Source organism: Trachurus trachurus (genome assembly GCF_905171665.1).
Source record: "Trachurus trachurus genome assembly, chromosome: 6".
NCBI lineage: Eukaryota > Metazoa > Chordata > Actinopteri > Carangiformes > Carangidae > Trachurus > Trachurus trachurus.
Window position 1 is genome coordinate 15,766,694 of NC_139897.1, and position 26,137 is coordinate 15,792,830.

Genomic DNA, 26,137 nt, shown 5'->3' on the forward strand with positions numbered 1-26,137 from the left:
ATGACATATTTTTTCCTTTTAGGTGGCTGATTTTTTGGGATCATCCCGGCTTCAGGGTTATGGTAAAGGAGAAGACGACACTATGGAGGAGCCATATGAGCTGAAACTACTGAAGCAGCAGATCAAGCAGGAGTTTAGGCGTGGAGCTGAGGGACTAGAACACTTAACAGGTCTGGGCCTACCCCAGTATCTCCCTAGTGACAGCAGTTTTCGTCACTTTCCTAAAGGGGAGAAATATAGCATTGGCAGGCTCACCCTTGAAAAACAGGCAGCAAAGCAACTCCCAGCAGCTGTGCTGTACCAGAAACAGATGAAGAACAAAAAGGCCCTAATAGACCCTAAGGCCGTCACTAAATTTTCACCAATTCAGGAAAGTAGAGACCTGGAGCCTGACTTTGGCAGCTACATGGGATCAGGTGCCTCCTCTGTGACCAATCTAGCTGCTAGGGCTAGGTTGCTGCAGGATGAGATTACATTTGGGTTGAGAAAGAACTTGTCTGAGCAGCAAAAATATTTGGGCTCTTCGCTAGGGGCCAACCTAGCTGGTTCTCTTAATCTTGGACAGTCCCTCGGACTAGGGTCCTCTATCAGGGCCACTCAGGATGAAGGCACCTACCCAAGTGGCACCCGTTCCCGTCCTTCATCACGACCCTCCTCTCGCCCTTCTTCTGTCTATGGCTTGGATCTATCTATCAAGCGGGACCTATCCAGCTCTTCACTCAGACTTAAGACAGAGGGAGAGGTCCTGGACGCAGCATTTGCCCCTGGGGTGGCCAGGGCAAAGCCCACTAGTTTACCTATCAGCCAAAGCCGGGGCCGTATCCCCATTGTGGCTCAGAACTCTGAGGAAGAGAGCCCTCTGAGCCCAGTGGGGCAGCCTATGGGCATGGCTAGAGCCTCAGCTGGACCTCTCCCCCCCATTTCTGCTGACTCCAGGGACCAGTTTGGGTCTAGCCATTCTCTGCCAGAGGTACAGCAACATATGAGGGAGGAGTCTCGGACACGTGGCTATGATCGAGACATTGCATTCATCATGGATGACTTGCAAGGTGCCATGTCTGACAGCGAAGGTAAATGGAGCCTCAGACTGTTTCAGCAACTTGACTGTGTGGACTTGCTTGTTATGCATGCTAATGCTGAATGGTCTTACTGACTCTGTGCACTAACTGGTTCTTTCTCAGTCATCAGTGCTCCACTTATTTGTTGTCCATGACTATATATTTTTTGTCACAGTAAATATCACATTAGATGTTTGCATGCTGTTTCCTTTCTTTGTAATGTCTTACTCACCGATACATAATACTCCTGGCCTGAGTTTATGTATGCTACTAATGAGCTCTATGTTTGTTCTGTGATTTCATCAGCATGCTTTGTCTTTTGATTTTGCTATAGCTTTATACCTTCACAGGTAAATAATGATCCTTAATATTGAAACTGCAGGATGACATAATTTATACACATAAACTATGTGGGCTTAACCTTATACACACATTTTCTCCATATTACAGCTGCCTTATTCTTGTGAGTGAAAAATTAATTGTGACTACAATTGACCCTATACAGAGTATTATCATTATTCTGAGCATATTCAGTGAATACATGGCAGATGTAACACAGTTCTTGAGACTGAGAATCTCTACCACATAAATATTCACTCTTGTGGCATATAGTGGCAGTCATGTCTGGTTTTTCAGAAACTTGATAGAGCTAGAATGGTAGATTGTAGTAAGAGTAATGTTTAATCTTTAAAAACAAGACTTTGATTTATAAAAAATCCCTAAAAATGTGTAATGTGCAAGTCATTGTTAAACAACAAAAACAATTTTAACAGAATTGTGCAATATTTAATCATCTTCTCATATGTGAAGTGCCTCATATACATGAATAGAAATTAAACGTATGGGTAACAGCATTAAGGATGTCGGTCACACTGTATAAACCACCTGGAAGCTGTGTTAGATACAAAGACCTGTGGTAGCAAACTTTTACAAGAAAGTATGACAAGGAGTATCTGGGGATTGTCAGCCCACCTCCAACAATCTGCAGGGCAAGTAGTGGCTTTGTGAAAACTAGGTCAACACCTCAGAAAGATGTATATATTTTATTTTCTAAGGTACCCTTTCTGCTATTTTGGAGAACAGGCCACAGTAAGTTTAAAGGAATACTGCTGAATCATTGGTGTCAGGGTTACTGTGGTGGTACAATCAAGGCAACCACTTTGTGTAGTTATTACACTTTAATTCTTCACAAGTCAGTGTCACACCAACCAGTTTAAGAGCAGTCCCATTTTTCAAGCTTTTTTTCTGTATGTCAATCCCCCCTGCAATGAAATGGCTGTCTCTTGTGGACTGTCACACAGTTAAGAGCACTGTTCAAATTTATACTTACACACAGCATCATATTATTATGTCTTATTTGTGTTGTGTTAACTGTGTGTCTTTTATTTGTATATGTGTCTAATCTTCTGTCTGTATCTGATTTTGCATCCTTGCATGTTGTGCAACACATTTTCCATTTCCATATAAATAAAGTGAATGTTTTCTGCTTGGTGGTTGTTGCTGTGGATGTCTCATTGCTATGTGAGATGTCCATGTCCCCTAGTAATTGACAGAAAATATTGACATGTATTACCCATCTTCCTAAGTGTGGGATTGGCAGTGTTCCATTAGTTTAGATAAATCAATTTCTGTCGATAACAATATGCAATATGAAAAGTTAGTTAATTAGATTTAGTGTGTTTTTCATTTAGTAGAAACACGTTAACTTTGACTCTGCAAAAACTACAATACTCAGGTCAATGGCCACAACATGTAAAAACCTTGCCTGGTTAAGGGAAAGTTTAAGAGGGTTTAATGTCATCCACATTGATTATCAGACAATAATCAAAATGTATAATAGTAACAACAACTATGTTGAGCAACTTTAGATTTATATTGACTATTTATGAATAATCGGTTGAATAGTTGATGAGAAGGTGATATCTGTCCTGACCCCACATAAAAGTGTCCATCTGCCTTGATTACAGCACTAAGTGAGTCCATGCTGGCTCTGAACAGAGATGATGCCAGAATCTTTCATGAAAGTATCAGACACGGTAGAGTATTTTACAGTACTGGTTAAGAACCCTTATAATCATGGTACTACTATGGCTCAATATTACCATAATTGATAGATGGCTTTTTTCCCCCCTAAACTGTATTTTATATGTTTTTCATAATGCTTCTGCTTAAATTTGTTAAGGGTCTGACAGGCTTCTAATGTCAGACTTGCAGTAATTTCAAGCATGCCTCTTACATTGACTGTTTTCAGTGCATGTGCTGAAGTATACTCACAATACATATCTAGTGTTAACACAGTTCCTGTAGTCTGTCAGATTACTGAACATATTGTTGACATATTTCTAAAAACATATACAACTCTGTACCCCAGCTGGAGGCCCAAACTGGAATATAGAAGGTGAGACAGCATTCAATTCCCATGTAGTTACATAGAGACTGTATGCCTCCATGCCGCACATCATGATTCTGAATGATCCACCTCTCTGGTTGATTTTTGTAAACATACCAGACTCATTCTGGAATGACCCACATCTCAGTAGTAAACAATACATGTCATTCAGCAGCTCTCTAGTAGGTGACATGTCAGGTCCATTCTGGAATGAACCCCATCTTATTGGCACTAGATGACTTTTATGTGTCACATATTGTAGTGATTTGAGTTACACATCATTTGGTATGATTGTGCATCAGTGGCTCTGTAAGCATATCAGATCCATTTCCAGTATTCATGTTCATGCACTCTTTGCAAAAAAGAAAATCACATGCATATTGTGTGATCATGCATAATTGTTGCTACAAAAAATTGCTTTTCATATACAGTATGTTAAGGCATTGTATCCAAATGCAATGCTGCCACTGTTTACTGATGCTAGATACAATATCCCAGACGTGGGTAACGGAAAATATTTATCCTCAGCAAAAATGGTCATCAGGCCATTTCTCTCCATCATTATCGGTGCATCTCCTTGTTGAAATTAGATCACTGATAATACAAAGAGACATTTGGCAGACCTGCACATTCTATCTTTAGTGACAATCCATTTGATTGGGCACCAAAGTGATGACTCATATTTCTACTGTAGAACATCAACCACCAGCATTTTTAAATTGAGCTTAAAAATCTGCTAGTAAAATGTGGCAAAAAGCATCCAAAATCTTACAGATGTCATATATCATTGGATTAAAAAAAGGATCAGATGTCTCTATGATGAGCTTTGTGATGTCTCACAGCACACTGCACTTACAGTACTTCAGAAATACAACATGGTACAATATCATTTCATAGTCATATCCTTTTTGATCCTATGCCAGGAGGTTCAGTGGAGGTAAAGACTTACGTGGAAATGTCGCCTCCTTCTCCCCTTAATTATTGTAGTGAGAAAAGTATATTGCAACAAACAGGTGTTTGAAGATGGCAACATAAATTAGGTCTATCATTATTATTATTATTACCACTGAAGAAAAAACATGCAATGGGACAACTCCAATCCACGGTGTTTGACTGAAATTATTAAATATGATAATAAATAATTTCCCAGGGCTTCTTTCAATAACAATGTTTCATATACAGCAGCTATGAAAATGTGTAGAAAAAAGAGCCCTCACACTCAGACAAGGAGCACTGCATGGTATCAAAAGCATGCCCAACTTAAAATGCTCTTGAAATGTATTCATCCTTCATTCAGTGCTTGCAATGATCATTTGATCTCACAGATGGTATGGATACGTTGGAGCAGAGTTCATACGCATATCCACACAGGACAGATCAGAGATCTTGTTTAAGCAAGTGGGGATGGATGTGTGACAAACTTTGTGTTGCATACTAGAGACTGATCCTCTGCCCAAGTTGTCATTACTATGTTTAAAACATAGATTTAATTTAGAGAAATAGCTATCAGGGGCTCAGAGGATTTGTTATTGTGCATACATGTTTTTTTTTACCACTGCCTCTGTCTGCCTAGCCTACCACTTGAGGAGAGAGGACACAGATTGGTTTGATAAGCCAAGAGAAGGGCATCCACAGAGTGGAAACATGTCAGACCGGAGACAGGTGAGATCCAAACAAACAACATTCAACTTCACACTGTGTGGTTTCTTTACTGACATTTTCAATCTGAAAACCTTTATTTGTTTTAAGGAAACCTATTCCCATCATTGTGTAATTTTTTTTTAAATGTCTCTCAGGTAAAACTGGTCCCTTATGCATTCCCTAACACTCGCGTCAAGCTTATGAGAGACCTGAAGGACACAAGTGTATCAGGTATAAGGCAAACACACAGGACACAGAAATACTGTGCAAGGATTATGCACACGACCATTATTATCATTGTTTTACTAATCAGGATTTGGTGTGTTTATTTTTCGCTCAGGGAATGGACTTGGGATCCGTGTAGTTGGTGGGAAGGACATTCCAGGGAGTAGAGGAGAGATTGGAGCCTACATTGCCAAGGTTATCCCTGGTGGAATGGCAGAACAAACAGGACAAGTTGTAGAAGGTAAGAGGAGAATAAGAAAGGGGCATTGTTATCATAATCATAATTGGCCATTAGTGAATGTAAATCTATTATTAGTTCACCATTCTTTTCAGTAAAATCCCTGCCTGAATCGCTGAATTCCAGATGGAGATATGAGAGACTGCTGCAGCCTTCTGTGTTGTGGTCTGTCATGTCTCATTCTCTGAGACATCACTTCCAAACACAGAAACAGCCTGTCAACTCACCCTCCGCAGCACTGGGCTGTGTTAGTCATTAGGCTATATATAGCATTGCTATAGACACACAAATACACAAAAGTAGGCATATACACAATCATTAGCTTTACATTCACTCTTTTCAATTGTAAATTATTTCAGATGACCGATATTTGAATGATTATTGATTAAACAGAGCAGAGATGTAATATTAATGGTTATTCCCACAGTTGACAGTTGAGAGGATATTTTTAGGACAAAATTAGTTCTAGTTTCTCTCCTCACTGGCAACACCACCATAAGGACTGGCATGAAATTGCTCATTTGCACAAGACAGGGGTTGAAAGTCAGTTCAGCTAATGCATTATTTTTTCTTTGTCTCATATATTTCATTCCTTTTTTCTTTGTTTTCTTTATAAATACTTAGAGAGACCGGCTTAGTCTGGGACCTTTCATGTTGTTCGTTGTAGAAACAGTGGTCAGACGCTGAATTGTAATTATACAAATGCAATGCTTATGTTTCACTTGAAGGGAATAGCAGCGGAACATATGGCTTCAGGTGCAGAGAGAAATAAAGTGGGGGAGGATACGGAGAATTATACAGGGAGAGCAGAGGGAATAATCTAAATGCACACTGGCTCATGCAGAAGGCTATGGAGATATTAATTCAAGCCTTTATTGTCACAGTGGCTGGTGAGTTGCTTCGTAAGCAGAAGTCTAATCTGAAGACCAGGTTTCATTTGTGTAAGTGAGGCCTCATACAGTTCTGGCCCAGGGGTGAACGTTTGAGTTGCTGTGCACTGACTTTTGTCTGTAGTATATCATTAGTATACTGTTTGCTGTGCTGTGTGTGTAATGATATGATGTCGAAGTCAACAAAAAAGTAAATTAGAAATCTAATTTGCCACTATGCGTGAACTATGAATTGAAATGTTGCTTCTGCCATGTAAGCATGTAGACTGCTGAATTACAGAATTGGGTTTGAAATGCACTTGGCCACAAGCTATAACATATTGTCCAGGAATTAATAACACATACATCTTTTGTCTCTGAATTGCCTTCATCACTCCACAGGAATGCAGGTGTTGGAGTGGAATGGAGTCCCTCTGACTGGAAAGACTTACGAAGAAGTGCAGTGCATCATGGGCCAGCCATGTGCAGAGGCGGAGCTCTGCGTGAGACTGTGAGTTACATCTGTCGACATTTATCCCCCTGTCCCACAGAAACTCCTACATGTTTAGTCACAATATGGTGACTCTGCACACCTTCTCTCCTCCTCCCTCTGTTCATTCCACACCCCTTCATCTGACAAATATCACTCTATGACTGATTACTGCTAAGATACACTGGTTGATATGCCATTATGAATTTCCTGTATGGATCCAAACAGCGACCTTAATATGCTGTCTGACCCTGAGCACCCACAAGCCCTGGAGCACCATGTCCAGCTTAAGGCTGGTATGTACAAGGATTTGTTGTTGCATGCATGCATGTATCTGTGTACCTATTTCACAGAAACACAATGTGCAGAACTGTATGCATTTGTCCCAATAGGTGGGCAGCGTTCACCTGGTGTGGATCCTAAGCAGTTGGCTGCAGAGTTGCAGAAGGTGTCCCAGCAGCAGGCTCCTGGTGTGGCCGGGACAGGGATTGGGCCTGGAGGTTTGGGGGTCCTCTCTGCCATAGAGCGCTCTGCCCTCCTCCACTCGGGGACTGGATCGGCGGCCTCCAGTGGTGTGCCGAGCCCGGGCCAGCCTGCGTCGCCTGCCATAAACAAAAAACAGCGACACAAGGTAGTGATTTTGACTTCTATTTCAACTATATCACATGTCAGAGGTAGGTAAGTCACATAAAATAAGTCTGAAGTGAATAAAAATGGTGTGGATCTGTATCAAACTACTGTCAGAGGACCCCTGTGATCTTCCATGCACATTTGCTGGTGTGATTCCATCAGTATTACATCACACAACACTACAAAGGGGAGGTTGCATGGCAAGGTCAAATGGTGTAACTGTGTTCATCAGAGAGTGACAGGCCTATTATAATGGATCAATAAAACAGTGTGGTAGAGTGCATGGCCCTGGCTGTGAGTGTGCTTTACACATGACATGGACAATATGTGCATAAGTGCTTCATTATGCGCAAATGTTCAAATGTGTAATTCTTGAAACTCATGTCACAAAACAGGATAGGCTACATTATGTCACACAAATGGTAATTAATACAAGGTATAAATCAAGAAATATAAAGAAGATATATGTTTGTACTGCTCTAAACTGAATAAGGCATTTTTTCTATTAATGTTTAAGCAGCTCAAATAATTGATTAACCTTCTCAAACTTCACTGGAGGACTTTTCCAGTCAATTACACTGCAGGCATAGTCAAATCTCTCCTGAGCCTCATAGATCTAGTGAGAAATCTTTATCCTGCAGCTTCTCAGAAAGGACAATCCTTTCATCTCTTCGCTGACAGCACATTATATATTTCAAGAGAGCGCTATTTACTGCAACCTCATGGTTGTGTTAGTCTGTTACAAACTTTTCTTTGTGGGTCAGATCAGATTTACTATTTACAACACGATCAATTTATAAACCTTGCATACCCCCCCCCTTTTCATTCTTTCCTGCTTCAGACAACAGAGATAATGAAGATGCCTCATCCTATCACTGGAGACATTCAGGTAAAAGAATATTTCCAAAAACACTAAAGGGATTTTTAACATCACAAAAATAAAGATGCAGTCCAGTAGCTTGGTCTCCACTCCGCTGTTTTCCCTTAGCTCCAGATCAACTATGACAGGAACCTAGGAAACCTGATCGTCCACGTCCTGCAGGCTAGAAACCTAGCCCAAAGGGACAATGATGGCTACTCTGACCCTTTTGTCAAGGTCTACCTCTTACCAGGGAGAGGGTGAGTTCTGAGTGTGTTTGAGTGTTCTGTAATGTCTGGTCTGTGTCTGCCTTTTCTGCTTCTGTGTCTGTCTTATTTACTCTCCCCCCTATTTCTTTCTGACGTGGTACTGACTGAGCTGTACGGAACTGACTAATACTTGAGTTTGTATGAGAGAATGAGGCAGGACATGATGATATGAGGCAGTCAAGTTGTAAAGTAATTCGATTCGGTCTCTATGAATCAATAAATGGGTGTTTTTGATGCCATAAAAAAGCAGTGTGAGGATATTCTTTGCCATACTGCTACGTTATAATGTGTCAGATTACATAACATATGCAAACACAAATGCTCAATTCAAAATTCACATCTTACTCTTCCCACTTTTCACTGGAGAGAGTACTTTATATTAGCCTTGTCCCCAGAGTTAAATCCCAGGCTTCTTCCTCCTCTCATCCCTATCTACTCCACCGTCCACCCAGGAGCCTGTGAATAGCAAGAGAAAGGATCGATATGGCCTTTATCTGCTCTGTAACAGTATCTGCTCTTGGATAATGACCCCATCAGACCTGTTTATGAGATTATAAACCCTCTCTACCCGTGCTCTATAGGTGGAAATGAAAGCTCTGTTGCAGAGCATATTTTGTTCTGATGCCATTCAGTATGAAGAACGGTTCAGAACAGTAAATTACAAATAGGAACGGACAAATAGGAATCTGTTTTTTTACTAGTCGTGTCACATACCTGTACATTGCTCTGACACAAAAACAGTAAAACACCCTGCATAGAACATTGATTGCCTCAGCTCTCTATCCTCTACTGGCTTTTATTTGAGCTCTCAGGGCTTCTCTGACTGTTTTTTGTGTTTTTGCTTTTCTTGTTTGTGATATCTGCCCTCCTCCTCCTCTTCTGGACTCCCTCAGCCAAGTCATGGTTGTCCAGAATGCAAGGTAGTGTGGTGCTGATCTTTGCTTTTTAGTTGGTGTTATGTCTTTTTCTTTCTTTCTGTAATATATGTCTCCAAACTGGTTTTTCCATCCTTTTGTTGTGGCCTTTGTTGTTCGTCCAAGTATATGCTGTGTATCATGTTGTTTAAGAACACTCCTGTCATTGCTTTTTCTCTTCGCCTCACTTTTAACACTCCTCACCTCCTATCTCTGGAGTAATTTGAGTTTGTATGTTAGTCAAAGACAGACAGCTTAAAAAAGACACATACATTTTTAATAATTTCTGATGTCAAAAGGAGACTGACCATTTTTACAAACATCTATTCAGTCCACATTTCTCTGAGTGTATCACAGTTTGGTAAATGTTTGCCATGGAGTCGAGCAGGGAAGAGAAATCTTTCTTGATTTATTACTGATAATCATTCTGAATATCGTGACTTATCAGTGCTGATAACAAGAGAAGGACCAAGTATGCCCAGAAGACCATGAACCCAGAGTGGAACCAGACTGTAATCTACAAGAACATTCATTTGGAGCAGGTACTGTGCAGAATAACATTAACACCCCCCACCACACATACACACACACACCTGTTACCTTATTTGCTGCAGGCCACTTTAGAGCAAAGTGGATGTCTTACACTCTCATTAGGATTCTGCCCATATGCCTCGTACCGTGGTTCATCTTAACAATCAATCATTTCTGCTTTCACACTCTCACATACACAGAAAGTCTAACTGAGTGTGATTTAAAAAAAAAAAGAGTGACAGAAACTTGCTCTTTTGACACTATCTAAGTGCTATGGTATGTTTGGGTGTATGTGTTTTTATTCTGGGGTCTCTGTGTTTGCTGGGAGCAGTGTTATTTGTGACTGAGACACCACCCAGACAGCAATTACAACTGTGAGGGATGAGTGCAGATGCAGTAGCTTTTGTGGTCAGAGAAAAAGACGCCCTCTGTGAAGTCAATGGATTCATCGGCTCCTCTGGGGCTGCCCTCTGTTAATCATGTCTCACTGCTGGCTTTAAAAATGCTGCTGCATCACTCATTCACCCACTCCCCAATCCATGAGATATGTTTGCATCTTTCCCACACATTCCTATACGCACATTCTGTCAACATGCATTCACAGGTATATGCACACATGCATGTACAGTAGCCTACATACTGAAACAAACCAGATTGAATGGAACCCCTTGCTTGTTTGCCCATTACAGTTCTCTTCCAGGTCCACATCCATTCATGCACTGCACACAGTGTGCCTGAGCTGTTTTCTTTCACACTTCTTCCACCCACATACACACAAATACAGACACTCTCACAGTCTCTCACACATACATATTCACACGAGATCCCTCATCTTAATCTCTGTCCCTCTCTCCCCCTCTTTGTACTCTTTATCCAGTTAAAGAAAAAGACGCTCGAGGTGACAGTGTGGGACTATGACAGATCCTCCTCCAATGACTTCCTTGGAGAAGTGAGTGCTTTTGGAATTTCAATCCTGTCTGAAAATGTCTAATTCATTTTGTATTTAACTTGCACTAAAGGTTTCTGGTGGGTTCTTTTCTTCTCTTAAAATAACCTAATACATATTAGCCTGATCTCTCTCTCTCTCACAATCCCTCACTAGCTTCGCCTCACGCATGTAGATCTGTATAGTGAGCACTTATCTTTATCATGTGCTTAACGCAATTGATCAGCTGTTTAGCAAATTAACCGTTTCTGCAGTCTAGCTTCAGACAAATCACTCTCCTTATTTCCATGTATTAGTATAGACTTTTCTACTTATTGGAGCTGTATGCTAGGCTTGGTCTTTGTGTCTTTAGTGTCTAATCTTCTCTCTCTCTCTCTCTCTCTCTCTCTCTCTCTCTGTATGATAATTGTGTTTCAGGTGTTGATTGACTTGTCGAACACTGGACAGCTGGACAACACTCCTCGTTGGCTGCCTCTGATGGAGCAGAGTGAGAGCATTGAGCACAGCAGAGCCCACCATGCTGCTCAAGGCCCACCAGGGTCTGGGTCAGGCCAGGGTCATGGTCAGGTCCATGGGCAAAGCTTGGGCCATATGTCAGGGTCTGGAATGGGGCCTGGACATGGTATGGGACAGGGTCTAGTGCCAGGACAGGGAGATGGGAGTCATGATTCACCTAAAAACTCTGTAATCAAGAGCAGAAGTCATGGAATCTTCCCTGATCCAGGCAAAGGTAAAAAAAAATAATAACAATAAGTCCACCACATATCTACTCAGACTTATACACAACCTCAATTTCCATAATGTCTATGAATAAGCTTATTTGTGACTGTGACAATTCTGAATCATGGCACTGTTTTCCATTTGTGACTGTAATTCATAAGGTGGTCACTTAGCTAGATGATGTTGCCATGGAAATCAAAATGCTAATAATTTCTTATGTAAGAGCTGCAAGCTACACTCCATGTGCTTGTCAACTGTAACATGGCAAAATCAGGGCTTCTATGGAGCAGAAAATATGAAGTGCACCTAACAGAGCGTGGCTCTTCATTTCATCTACAGTTTGCTCATGTCTCCTAAGTAGTTGTAAACATCCATGTTGTCTTCCTGCAGACATGCAGATGCTGCCTTTGGAAAAGTCACACAGCAGCCCAGGTAGCTCCAAGTCTTCCTCTGATGGCCAACTGCGCTCCCATGGCCCCTCCCGAAGCCAAAGCAAGAGCAGCGTCACTCAGGCTCACCTTGAGGATGCTGGGATAGCCATTGCTGCCGCCGAGGCTGCCGTCCAACAGTCCCGCCTGCAACCAAGTAAATGCTGCCCCTACCCATGATACAATTCCTATGACATGCTTCCTTTTTTTCCTGCGCATGCAATTTTTGTTGAGGCCGTTTGATGAAAACCTTAACTTCTGTGAGATCACCTCCTTAACATTTTACCTAAGCCTACTGCTTCCTCGTCTGTCGTTTCTCTCTGACCACAAATTGCTTTGATTTTGTCAACAACCCTAGTTTATTTCAGACTCCTCCAAGTCTGATCATTCTTAAACATATAATTACTAGACAAAGTCCAAGTCATATGAAAAATGCAATTGAACGAGGTAATATATATCAAAACCTAACTTTCTGTAAAACTTTTTTTTTAATCTTAAAATTAAATATTTATAAATATGGCACATCTGGTGCCCTAAATATACCAAATGTGTTTTTTTTTTTTTTTTTTTTTACATTTTGATCATTATAACATTTTTGCTACCTATGTGCATCTTATGTAGGACATAAAGTTTATGTATAACTGTGAGATATTAACACAGCAGAGCTGAATCATTTATAACTAAACTAAAGAATAAAAACACCTAATTGGCTACAAAATTAGAGCCCCTGACACCTCTGTTTCCACATGGAGTATGCATGTGCCAGTCCCAAGCATATGGTTTCTACAGACCCCATGTGTGGAGACCTCCAAACCCAATATAGAAACCATGCAGGGATGGCAATCCCTTACTTTCCTTGCACCATATTAAAATGATTTAACCAGTGGGCAGTCTTTAGTGTGATGTCCTCAAATCGAAAAATTGCAGTGTGGTATTTCCCTTTCTAAGATAAGTCAGCCCAGTGTAAGAACTATTTCAGCATGCAGTTGCAGCTTCCCTGGCTACTGCTCCCCGGCCACTGAGGACTTTGTGATGCCTCAGTCTGTCTGTGTGTGTGCATGCGTGTGCCATATGAATGAACCCTTAGAAAAGTTTCAAAAATACACACACAGACACACACACCTATGGCACACAGTCTCCCCTCCCTACCCGCTCCTCTCCCATTCCTACCACTTAAAACAAAGGGGACTCAAATGTGAGACTGAACCAGTCAAACCAGGAAACACAGAAACACCAAGAGGTTCAAAAGTCAACAGGAGGTTCACTCTGCACTCACCGGCCAATGAGAGTAAAGCGGTCAGCTAACCATGAGAGGAACTGAAGTGTCGAGGGAAGGTGAGACAACATAGGAAAAATGTAATAAATATTACTAATCCTATTCGTTATTAACCTAATGCACTCAATCTAAAAACTAAAACGTAAATAAGTGAGAAAAAATTAACTCAATATAATCAAATGTGTAAATAACTGAAGTAACAAATTACAGTAATCCAGTAATCTCTTACTTCTTGATATCCATGTACAGTATTTAAGGCTGTGAATGTCTGTGTGCATATGTGAGTGTGCGTCTTTTTCTTTTATAGCGACCAAATCCCTAGCTATTGCCTTTGAGTCACTGGTTGTTTTTCAAATCTAACCACTATTAGTCATTGTTTTACTGTAAAGCAGATGGACATTGGACACTGTGACCACAAAGGCCAAAAAGTAGTCTAGACAGAAACACTTGCATATTCCCTGAGCTAATCTCACTCTTTCATACCTTCATACCATACAATATAAGCAGAACTCCACAGCAGCCAAGAGCCAAGAACAAATAATTATTGCGAGTCCATAAAAACTGTCGACATTGTCTCACACTTAATTCATATTCATGTGTGAATTAAACTTGGTGACCTTCATTTATTACAAGTAAAGGGATTTGCTGTGTCAAAACGAGGTCACACACACACACACACACACACACACACACACACACACACACACACACACACACACACACACACACACACACACACACACACACTGCTGAATTCAAGGACAAACTGTCATCTATGCTGATCAGTTCCTCCCTTGATAGGCTGTTATGTGATGCTTAGTCAAAGTTATGTGTGACAGACAGTGTCGCTGGCAATGAGTGATAACTGGGTGTGAAGTGTTTCTCTGCTCTGTTGGACACGCATGTAGTATGTGTGGCAGACACTGTGTCAGTGGAGGTGCTCTGTGTTTGTGCACAATAATGTCGATAGATAGATAGATAGATAGATAGATAGATAGATAGATAGATAGATAGATAGATAGATAGATAGATAGATAGATAGATAGATAGATAGATAGATAGATAGATAGATAGATAGATAGATAGATAGATAGATAGATAGATAGATAGATAGATAGATAGATAGATAGACATTTCCTCACTTGCATGCTTGCCTTTACTACCTTCAGGACCAGGCCACCGACTGGCTGATGTCTCGGGTTCAGTGGTGTTGTCAGCCCCAAGTCTTGTGGGAGATGCCTACGGAGGTCTGGATGGGGAGGAGAGTGTTGGTACTGGAGTGGACAGTGCCATTTTCCAAGTGCCACGGATGTAAGACAATTTGGTTGATTTTCTAGCAAAGAAGTAATGTCTTGTAAAAGTAGCGCTCATATATTGTCTTGTCTTGTTTTTTGTTACAGTGGTAAGACTATCCCTAATGGCACTGACAAAAACCAACTAGGGACCCCAGAAAATGAAGGCAAGTTCCAGTAATGTCCTCTGTTTACAGTTAAAATCCTAAGGCTATGACAGAAAAAACATTTGTCTTACTTGGTTGTAAGTCTCCACCTGCTGGGTATGTTGTGTAATGACAACTTATTTTATATTTACTCAGCCACTTATTCAAATGTTCTATACTGGATTTTGAATAGTGACATTATTTAATTTTGAAGTCATATGATGATTTTTTAGTGCTTATTATCAATAAGCAACATTTACCCAACATGATGACTTGGCTTGGAATAGCGGAAGAGAAGTGTCACTCTATACTACCCGCTGTCATAACTATATCTACGTTTCATGTATCTCAGGTGTCATGATGCCTTGCTTCCATCTCTAGTTTCAATTTGTAACAAAGAGCCCAAGGACATTTTAGGCTGCGGCTAGGGAGCTGTAATACAGATGGGGGTCAGGGCTCCATGGTTCCTGATGAGGCATTTAACACATTTTAACCTAACAATGTTTTAGTAAAACCCTTCAACTTACAATAAGATCATGATGAGATCCAATAGAAGCTGACAGGATGTTCTCTGACCTGGTTTCATTCTGCTGTGAGGCCAGGTTAAGTGATGCATCATTGTTAAATAATTAAAATCGGCTTGAGTGACACCAGGAGTAAATGCTTTTCTGTACAACTGCAGGAATCTGCCTACAGCCACTTACATGCACTGACCCTCGTCTCTCTTTCATTGTCGCTTTTAGCTGGCAAGACACAAGTGATGGGAGAGATCAAGGTCGCTCTCAAGAAGGAGGTGAAGACTGAAGGAGACCAACTGGTTTTAGAGATCCTCCAATGCAGAAACATTACTTACAAGTTCAAGAGCCCAGACCACCTACCAGGTCTGCAAGTCAAGTATTTTGTTTTCATGTTCCAAGTCATATTTAATCATATATTTTGTATATTCATATGTATCCTCTCTCTAATTTGCCTTCAGATCTATATGTAAAGCTGTATGTGGTGAATGTTGCCACTCAAAAGAGGATCATCAAGAAGAAGACAAGAGTTTGTCGACATGACAGGGAGCCATCTTTCAATGAGACCTTCAGATTCCCTCTAAACCCAACTGGACACGCGATACAGGTACAACACACCTGATACTATGGATGTACCATGAACCGTCCACGATTTGTCACCCTGCTCCATCATAGTCAATTTTTTTTCTGGAGTTAAAATATACTTATTAACCTAATAATCGTAGGAAATAAATAATTCTTGCTTCATGGTTGAGAGAAACAACCCTAAATATTTTAAATGGCTCATTGCAGTTAATTAAAGCTGGGGGCTTGTAATGTCTGACAAAACAAGCCTTCAACCTCATTAAGGGAAGATTTATAAACTGGTCTGCTGCCTGATGTAGCAGCTGGGAGACTGCACCTCCTGTGGGCTGGAGGAGGATATGAATCTCTAAATGTGACTGGTAGTGTCTGTAAAAAGATAATTTTAGATAGACGACTGCAGATTAATAAATACTTAAACATATTACAATTTCATGCTTAATCAGTGTTAAATGGAAATGCATAAGGAATATAAAATGTATCCATAGTTGAATTTGAAATAAAGGCTAACACAAATAAATCTATATTTCATCATGATTTAAAGGTTAAAGTTGTTTTTTCCCCCTCTAGATTGGTATATTGATCAATAGACCAGACTTTGCTATCTGCTTGCCCAGTGGTCTTTGCATTATTAATGCCGGATAACATGCTTTTACTGGTGCACTTTTCGAGATGGGATGGGTGCACTTACTAATGCTCAGATAGCAACAGAGAAGAACAATGATAAATGTGTTCTCTCTCCACTGTCCTTCCAGCTTTTCTTGGTGTCTAATGGAGGGAAGTTCATGAAGAAGACCCTGATAGGGGAAGCCTACATCTGGTTGGATAAAGTTGACATGAGGAAAAGAGTGGTCAGTTGGCACAAGCTGTTTGTGAGCTCCACCCAGACCAACCCCTGAATACCACACCAAAAAAGAAAGTAGCGGGAGATCAACGAAAGGTGAAACCAGACTGTATCAGTACAGAGATTCAACTTGACTGAAATGGACGAGGTAAAAAAAATATATGTTCAAGGAGGGCAAATAAAAATATCCATTGAATTCACTTCCTCAGTTTATAACTAAGAAAACTGAGGAAATAATATGCTAATACCATAACAGACGTATCAGTCCAACACTGCCAACACACGTCCACCTCTTACCATGTCCTGTCCCTGTTGGTTGTGGACTTTGTGGGATGGAAACCTTCCAAATGCTACAGGAGGCACTGACACTCACTCAGCAGCCGTAAGGCTTTGAGAGCAGTGATGTCTTTCTTACCATAGTACCATGATCCACAGGAGACATTGTTGTTTTGGTGTCCAATTGAGCTAACATATCTATCAAAGGAGGAAATGTGAGCTAAAATAAAGCTGAATTTCACTTTGATCACACAACCATCAATTAGCATTGTGTTTTATGTCATGTGACAGTCATCATTGTAATGCCTGAATGATGGTTGTGATGCGTATCGGCATCAGTTGTCTTAAACATTTGATGATGAAGGAATGCGTAATGTTTGTATGATAGTCAATAAAGAAGAAAAAAAAAACATAACAAAGCCTTTATGTAGAACTCAGTCAGACAGCTGACTTTTGCCATGGGATGAAGATAAACATGTACAGCACTTCAGATGTAGATATCACACATGCAGATAACAAAACATATCAGAGAATCACATTGCACAGTGTGATGTTTATGTAGTATACAGTGATATCAGATTCAGAATATATCTAAATACATATACTGTATAAGAGTTGTTCTCTTGTCATTAGATTATGTATAATAAGATTTACACTTATGATCTGTGTTAAGACTGAGGCTGTGGCTGGCGCACTGACAATCCAGTAGGCTACTTTAGCCTATGGTGTAGGGCAGTCTTAATAACTGTTACGTGAATATGGACCTATGTGAGCTCAAGGATCTTGTTGAAAATGGCTCCTTTGGTCTTTTGGTCACACCGACACACCACTAGATATTCAACAGGGCTGTGATGGATCAAAATAAAGGTCAAGGTCAACATCCAGTGACATATTGGTATTTTGCTGGTATGCTGTTGTAGGGCAGGTTAGAATTACAATAAAATGAACAGCATATTGTGCTCTGATGCTCAAAGCATATGCTGTGTGTTGAATGTTACAAACCAACTGCAGAGGATGACAAGAGTTTATCGCATCTGTGTCACGTGTGCAACATTTTACTTTAAAGGTTGTTGTAGTTGCTCAAGAGTATGCTGGTTTTTTCTTCCTTCGAAGCCCATCATGTCATTACGCTGTCAGAATGGACTACTTGTGTCAAAACCATACATAGATCTGCAACTGTCATCGCTTCAGTATGGCAGCTCTGCTTTCTGTGTATTAGTGAAGCCCTATGGTCCGAGTTTCCACTAAAAATAAAATTAAGAAAATAATGTTCTTCAGACCAGTCACATGTCATGGTTCCTCTGTCTGGCTGTGCTGTAAAACTCCCTATTCTGTTTTGTGTCAGTGACTCCATTGCAACACAGTGAACCAGCCTCTTTCACTGCCTGTGACCAAAACACTCACTCAGGCCAACTGGGGTTCAGTCATGTTTAGGTTTAGAAGAAAATATGGGGCCAAGTCTCAGTACTATTGTTTGAGCCGGTGACCCATGTATTCAAAATGTTTTGCCACCATATCTACAGAATGACAAAAAAAAGTACCATCAAGTGACTTTTTGTCAGTGTATTTAGGCATATCACAGGGCTGATGCAATTTTTTTTTTAGAAATAAATATAACAGAGGAAACAACAAATACACTTTGACCAAGATGTCACTTGAATAAAAAAAAAATGAAAAGAGGATATAATAAGGAAGGGAACATGGCAGATTTTTTTAAGATAATAAGTTTGCTGTGCCAACCCTGATTTGTTTTATTTATTTATTTTTTCAAACCCATTGATTCTTTTAGAGTACTTCTATGCAACATAGATGTGTTTGAATGCATTTGGTTTTTGGAATTAAATGTTATATCTGTGAACATATGGTCTTCTAGAAAAATGACTTTAATTTGTACATCACTTAGAGAAAATATTAAATATAATATATAACATGATTTTTTTTTTTTACTGATTTTAATATATATTGATGTTAACAGCCGTTAACATCCACATGGAGCTTGTGCACTTTATTATTACATTATTATTTATTTTCTTGTCTCATTTGATCTCTTATGACATGCAAGACATATGTGTTTTGTGTTTCTGCACTGAAAAGAACTGACTCATGGTGGCAGAAAATATTGTTGTGTGCATTTTGTATCTATGTGGCAAAAGAAAAACATGCAGACATGTTGGGGTTCCTAAACACAATGCACAATCTGGGGAGAAATCACCCGTACTACATCATGCTTATAGTCCACTGAAGAGTTGGTGTAAAAAAAAAGACATATTCCCTCAATGCTCAGTCATGACTGTTTAGCCCCTCGTGTTTCATTAGACTTTCCCTCAAACTAAATACTGTTTGTTCAAATCAGCTGTTGCCTGTAATTGTGAAACCATCCATTTGTTGTTGTTCTGAGGGGTGTGAATGTGACTCAAGTCCTTTGACATGTGTACATAAAGTGTTTATTTTCTACAAAGATTGAATGTTTATATTGTCTGAAGTTTGAGCATGTGAGTGTCGGAAAAAAAATCACAAAAGACTTAATAACTGTACAGCAATGCGTGTCTATAGTTGTATAAGGGGAGTTGACTGTGTAATCATAATATGTGCTGTCAACCAATGACTATTTGTGCAACCACGTCCTGTAAAACAGCTGAAACAACACAAAGGGGAAAAAAAATCTATTCAACTTCACTAGTTGTCTGAGACTTTATGTTTTGGATGTTGCATGTTTTGATGATGGTTTGTCAGTATATTTTGCCTACAGATTATGTTTAAAAAGAGACAGAGTATGTATAGATTTATCTGTATGCTGACTGTAAAGAAATATGCTTGTAAAATTGTCTTGTTTTTCACTCAGTGTAAAAACAAAGAATCTAATGTTATGGTTTTGTGGTTGTACACAGGATGTGTTGAGATATTATGCAAATTGTGCTGTAAAAAAAAATCAGCTGTTTCCCCTGAGTCTAAAGAATAAATATTAAGAAGAGCTATATTAAACATGCAGAGTTGCTTGATTTTATTTGTCATGATAATAGATCTTGGTCAGATTAGACATTGTGGATGGGCATGGCAAGTATTGCAACAAAGCTTTAAACTGCCACTAGATGGTGCCACAGTGACACACCATGTGGCTTTGAAGGGGAATTGCTGTTTTTTACAATCTGGACCTTATTTCTAGCATAAAAAGGGCACTTTCACACCGCTAGTTTGGTTATTTGGTCAGCACCTGGCAGTAAAATTGTTACATTGTAGCTACAGACTGCAGTGTGGTCCGCGTTCACACATAAGCGCCAATTTTCCGGTAGAAATAAGCGCCAATAAGCGCCATTATTATCAGAATGAGCCGTGCAGCGCTCAGAGATTATATCTTCCAGGTCAGAGGTTAGTAGGTCAACCTACAGACCCCGGATGTTGATAACAGGTAACCCCAGACTCGCTGCCCTGTAGCCTATCGCATTAGCTAGGTATATGGATATACGCAGCTCTCGGCTGGATCTAATTTCGTGGAAGGACTCGTAATGTCACCAAAGTTATCTGGGTGAGTAAATGATCGTATTTTATGCTAGAAATAAGGTCCAGATTGTCCCTGCAGCAGCAAACTTGGTCATGTATTTTGATGCTTCATTTAGCTGCAATGTGAAAACATGGCCACTGTGAGGCAGCGCTGACTCAGTTCATGGGGCATTGCAGCTTGACTGTAATGACTTTCCTAGTTCTACAAATGACTAAATCTTTGGAATATTCATTATATAAGACCTCCAAAATCCTGGAATTACTCTTATATTTACAATTTTGTGCTACACAGAATAACAACGACAGTGAGATGTCAAACAAAACCGTTCCCTTTGTTAGAATAAATCATTTTTAATTTCAAATAGCAATCCTGATTCAACAAATGAGTAGCCTAATGGATACAATTTAAAAAGAGATGAGCAAAAGGCAAATAAAGTATGTGTAAATCCTTTTTAAATAACTATTAACATTAGTGTTCTTATATAGCTCAATAAACTAACTTTTCTTGTAATTTTTGTAACAATTGTGATCTTTGTGCTTGTCATAGCATAAAATACACTACTTCATTAAACCTCTAGTGAAAATAAACAACAACTGAAACACATATAAAATGAAATAACATTTTAGAAGGTAATTCCACTCATCTTAAAAGCATAATGCAGGCATAGGACAGGTTCTACAAGGTTCTACCAACTGGTTTAATTAACGCTATTCATAATAAGCTACTTTATGGTTTGGAGTTTGCTAGTGTTATGTAGTGCTACAATTTCACAACAAAGCAACCAACTATTATACATCTAGGACAGACAGATACATAATTCAGCAGTGATGTAAGTGAATTTGATTCATTAGTCACCAGAGACTGATCCCCTGTTTATATGCTTTCTGGGGGCACTGAGAGCTCAATACTTTGGATCTAATTTAATTTAAATTCTGCTCCCACCGGGTATATTATCTGTTATGCTGATGACAAAAAGGAATGCTTCCTAATTTTCTCCTATCACTTATTAGATATCTTTAATTTTGCTTTATTATTACATTCTTTATAATAAGAGCTAAACGATCCATCATACTTTAATAAATGCACAGGAATATACAATTATTATGAACAATCTAATCTAAATATTTCTACCGATGTTTATATTAGCTTAATAGAGTGTATCTAATCAACAAATAAACACAGTTTAGTGTTATAGTGGGTGATGCCAACAAGGGATTTTAATCAAGACTAATGTGGGTGATGTTTTAGAGCCTCACAGGTGCTGTATAATAATTTCAGATTGGAGTACCGGTATGAATAGGTATGTGTCAATGTACAACATATATTTGCATGAATATGGACATGGACATCAATATTTTGATTGTGTTTGTAAGTTTGTGGATTACAATATTGTTATGATACATGCACTCTTCATATGTGCATGTGAAAAAGAACAGGACATAGGCCTAATGTAGACTATGTAAAAGACAGTTCCCATTTAGAGTAATAAAGAGACGGGTTTTAAGCATCATGCTTGTGATTTTACTGCATTTCCTCCAGGTGGCAGTATCTAATATCAAATACTGTATCTCCAAATAGAACTGTACAGAATAGATGGTCATCAACTAATGGTGCTTTTACATGTTATTACATTAACAAAGTTACCAAGGATGTCCACGTCCAGAAGTAGTAGTCAAGACTAACTTTAGGCAAAGATAAGTTGTCTGACAGATGCCACAAGTTTTACTCTGCTCTTATACTTAACATCTATTTCGTGGAGTCTACATATAAGAATGTGAGGACAGAAGAAGTAGTGCAGCTATTAGTCTGACACCTCTCCCTTTTCAGGATGTAGTGCAAGATGTTCCCAATTAATGAAAAAAAAACTATTGAATGAGGAGGTCTGCAAGGGAGACCTCCTCCTCTCCGTCCTCTCCACAGTGCTCTTTGCTATTATGTTCCTCCACTTCCCCATCTCTCTAGTTCTCAACATTCACTTACTTTTCTTCATCCCATCAGCAGGTGCATCTGTTCATCTGCTGGGGGAAATGAGTGTGAGAAAGGTGTAGTGAGAAAGACTGTGGACAGGGTGACGTGACCGGGAGGGAGGGGATGAGAACAGAGGAGGAAAAACGAGGGGGGAAGAGCAACAGTGCAGTACAGTGAGGGGAGGGGGGAGAGACAAAGAGAGAGGGAGAGAAAGAGAGAGAGGGGGGGTGGGGGGGGATGAGGGGAGGGTGAGAGGACACGAGAGATGGTGTGTGGTTGCCAAGCAACGATTGATAACCAAATCCCCAAGCATCCTGCTTGTGCTGCCCTGCCCTCCCTCCAGGCCTGAATTACACACACACACACACACACACACACACACACACACACACACACACACACACACACACACACACACACACACACACACACACACACACACACACACACACACACACACACACACACACACACACACAACATTTTTATGGTCTTGCTTTGTTATTCAGTCAAAGTGTTGATGCTCCTAATTTAAAATGATAACAGTGATTTTACATCCTGCAGTGCTGCAGGAGCTTCATTATCTTTATATTGTGTAATTTATACATATATGGGATGCACAGCCATATACCCAAACTCAATCTTATAAAACAGGTATGATTGATGGCACTGCGATTTATTGGGCTTTTACTATAGTTTGTCTCACACGTGTGTGAAATCAATACATCTGTCAGTGTGACAGTGATTCCCGTGTGGGACAGTTTCTCTTGCTTGCTGCCACTCATGCTACCAGGGCGACTGGCAAAGACTGTGCTATCAAAGCTAGTAAATTATCCCATCCCTCCAGGTTGTAGGCACTGCAAGGTTGTAGGGCATTTTAAAGAGCAAGAGCTGCATCTGTATTCAGCGTGTGTGCGCTTGTGGTACCTGTAGTCAGACCATGCTTTAAGCAAGTGTTTTTAGGGGGAGGTTAATAAAAAAAATGTTGCCCCCAATATGGAATCCCATACACCTGAGGGGAGGGAAATACATGCTACATTTTTTTATAGACCAAAGCTAATACCACTGCTTCAACTGAAATCACAGAAAACAGTGATATGCGCTGATAATATGCAAAATATATGGCTAGTCTAAATTGCAAAGGGTTAATTAGGACAGTAATGAGTCTCAACATGAAAAGATCTGAGAAGCATGTGTTTTTCACTAGTGAGGAGAGGAGAGAGAGAGAGAGAGAGGGAGGGAGAGAGAGAGAGAGAGAGAGAGAGAGAGAGAGAGAGAGAGAGAGAGAGAGAGAGAGAGAGAGAGAGAGAGAGAGGGAGGGAGGGAGAGGGACTGAAATACCCAGCCCCAGTACCTGTTAGAGCGCTGGATTGCCTGGTGATCAGATTAGAGGTGTCAGGGTTCGTTAATCTGTGAGGGAGCGACAGTCTGCCGCTCACGTCGCTGCTCCTGCACACCGCTCCCATTCATCGGCGGCGAAGGGGAGCGGAGCACATTTGGTGTTGACGCGCGTCGGGGAATTTCCCCCCTCTCTCTCCCTCTCTCTCTTTCTTTTTTTTTTTTTTTTTTTTTTTTTTTTACAATGGATACCTGCAGGCTACGAGCCTGGGTGTTTCTGGTCCTGTTATGGCAAGACACGTTTTTGGCATCGCAGTTTCCGACACAGCTCATGTGAGTACAGCCCTCATAATCCTACAGTATTTCAAAACAGTAAATGTTGTGATTTACAGACTTCTTGTTTCAAGTGCACGACGTTCAGAGACAAGTGTTGGATCTAATGAGCCACTCGCGGTGTGTAGGCTGCACAGTAGGTGCGCGCTTGGAGGTGTGAGAGCGGGGTGGGCAGGTCGTTTCATTCATACACGGGTGGTCATCTTGGCGGAAGATGGGCCCTACGTTTAAGGGTAGACAATATTTCAGCTTTTTTCAGGCTGCCCGACTCCAGGCGGTGATTAATGTTGGCTAACATAATCAGCAGTTTGTCACCGCTGGATGACTGTGGCCACCGGGCGCCGTGACAGCTCCTCTACGAAGTTGTTGAGGAGTTACAGTGGCCTCACCTGTTCCTGTTCCTCTATGCAAAAGGACAAAAGTTACATTCTTCACCGGAAAACCTCAGAGTCTCTCTACAGAGTTAAAGCCACATAAATTTGAGATGTAGCCATTGAAGCGCTTGAGTCAGAGATGGAAAATCAACATGATATGTTATTTTAAAAAAATGTTCTCAATGAGAATAAGAGTGGCCGATTTTAGTTGTTTTTAGTAGTTAGTGATGAGGCTGCACTTTTAATTACATTATAGGGTCAATGATTAATGCATTTAACCACAGATACTTTTTTTAAAAATTATTTTTAATCTACTCTATCTCTTTTTCTGAAGAGACAACTGACAGGGATGGCACTGTAGACTTAAATTGTGAGATTCATTTTCACCACTCCCTGTGAGACACTTTATTTTATCTATTGTTTTATTATCTTCACCACCAGAATCTTTGTAACTATTGAGCATTTCTTATATTTTCCCCCAGTCTATGTGACTGAAGTTTAATTAATATGAGAAAGTAGTGCAGTTGCACTCAAACAAGTTAACACATATTCAAATCCAAAATGTATGAGTCAACTGTAAGTCCAATCTCCATGTCATCTGTAGGTTGTAGCATGAAGTCCAAACATGTTTGTTTTTCATTAGACTGCTGAAAAAAAAAGAAAAAAAAACTTCCGGGCCTCTATCCATTCAAACTGCACAATATGCAGGAAGCTGGCAGCACACTTTTTGTTTGCTATGCTGACCTTTTAACATCACTATCTTTATATTTCCATGCCCATTCTTCTTCTTTGAGTAGTTGCTGTTTTCAATTTCAATTAGAGGTAAAGGAGGTTGTTGAGGGTGCTCCTTTTAAATCCCCGGCAGAGGAAAATCTATGGTCTGGATCATCTGGCATATACTGTAGTCCTTCTTCATTACTGTTCCAGTCCAGGAAAAAAACACAAGCTAATCTCTCCTGCCTAACAAATATCCATTAGAACTAACAAGCACTAAATATACATGATTGTGTCCAAATTAATCTTTTAGGTTTAATGCTGTCCGCTTAGATACAAAGAGGGATGTAACTAATCATGGGTAAAATATAACTGGAATAAAAAAAGGGTTTTTTGAGTGTTTGAACATGAACTGAATGAGCAGAGAGAAATGAAAATAAACCAGTTTACAAGTTCATCGAGTACATTCCTCTGGTTTACACTGATCAAACCAATGGAGAGAAAAACAGTGATTATGTAAATTTGTCAAACTGTAACTGGTTATTGTGTCTAATCATGATCCTAAATATTTAGTGTTTCAGTGATCACTCGGGAGACTTCACAGTCTGCACAACATTAGATTTTCTAGAGCAACATTTCAAATGTGAATTATAACAAGAACGAGATAAAGGCTTTCTCTAAAGTTAGAAGCCATATCTTGTGGGATTTTTGAGTTCCTTCCATATGTTGGTTGTGCAAGGGTATTTCAGAGTCAGATCACCAACAAGCTGAAT

The 26,137-nt window shown here is 40.0% G+C and overlaps 2 protein-coding genes across 2 annotated transcripts in view; both read left to right on the forward strand.

Moving 5' to 3' along the window:
- pclob (piccolo presynaptic cytomatrix protein b) overlaps positions 1-16,917 on the forward strand; it is a gene marked incomplete at both ends in the record, with an annotated part of 53,282 nt that extends 36,365 nt beyond the window's left edge. The window contains 21 exons of the mRNA XM_083973532.1: positions 23-1,070; positions 3,026-3,094; positions 3,430-3,456; positions 5,021-5,109; positions 5,244-5,319; positions 5,429-5,554; positions 6,823-6,931; positions 7,139-7,206; positions 7,264-7,584; positions 8,389-8,429; positions 8,529-8,659; positions 9,562-9,588; positions 10,031-10,124; positions 10,991-11,062; positions 11,477-11,789; positions 12,170-12,364; positions 14,653-14,794; positions 14,884-14,942; positions 15,665-15,802; positions 15,898-16,043; positions 16,774-16,917. Coding sequence (XP_083829658.1) covers positions 23-1,070; positions 3,026-3,094; positions 3,430-3,456; positions 5,021-5,109; positions 5,244-5,319; positions 5,429-5,554; positions 6,823-6,931; positions 7,139-7,206; positions 7,264-7,584; positions 8,389-8,429; positions 8,529-8,659; positions 9,562-9,588; positions 10,031-10,124; positions 10,991-11,062; positions 11,477-11,789; positions 12,170-12,364; positions 14,653-14,794; positions 14,884-14,942; positions 15,665-15,802; positions 15,898-16,043; positions 16,774-16,917 — 3,435 coding nt within the window. The remainder of the gene's footprint in view (positions 1-22; positions 1,071-3,025; positions 3,095-3,429; positions 3,457-5,020; positions 5,110-5,243; positions 5,320-5,428; positions 5,555-6,822; positions 6,932-7,138; positions 7,207-7,263; positions 7,585-8,388; positions 8,430-8,528; positions 8,660-9,561; positions 9,589-10,030; positions 10,125-10,990; positions 11,063-11,476; positions 11,790-12,169; positions 12,365-14,652; positions 14,795-14,883; positions 14,943-15,664; positions 15,803-15,897; positions 16,044-16,773) is intronic.
- Positions 16,918-24,187: 7,270 nt separating this feature from the next.
- Positions 24,188-26,137, forward strand: part of LOC310987097 (voltage-dependent calcium channel subunit alpha-2/delta-1) — a gene marked incomplete at its 5' end in the record, with an annotated part of 55,215 nt that continues 53,265 nt past the window's right edge. The window contains one exon of the mRNA XM_083973265.1: positions 24,188-24,276. Within this exon, the coding sequence (XP_083829391.1) occupies positions 24,188-24,276 (89 nt within the window). The remainder of the gene's footprint in view (positions 24,277-26,137) is intronic.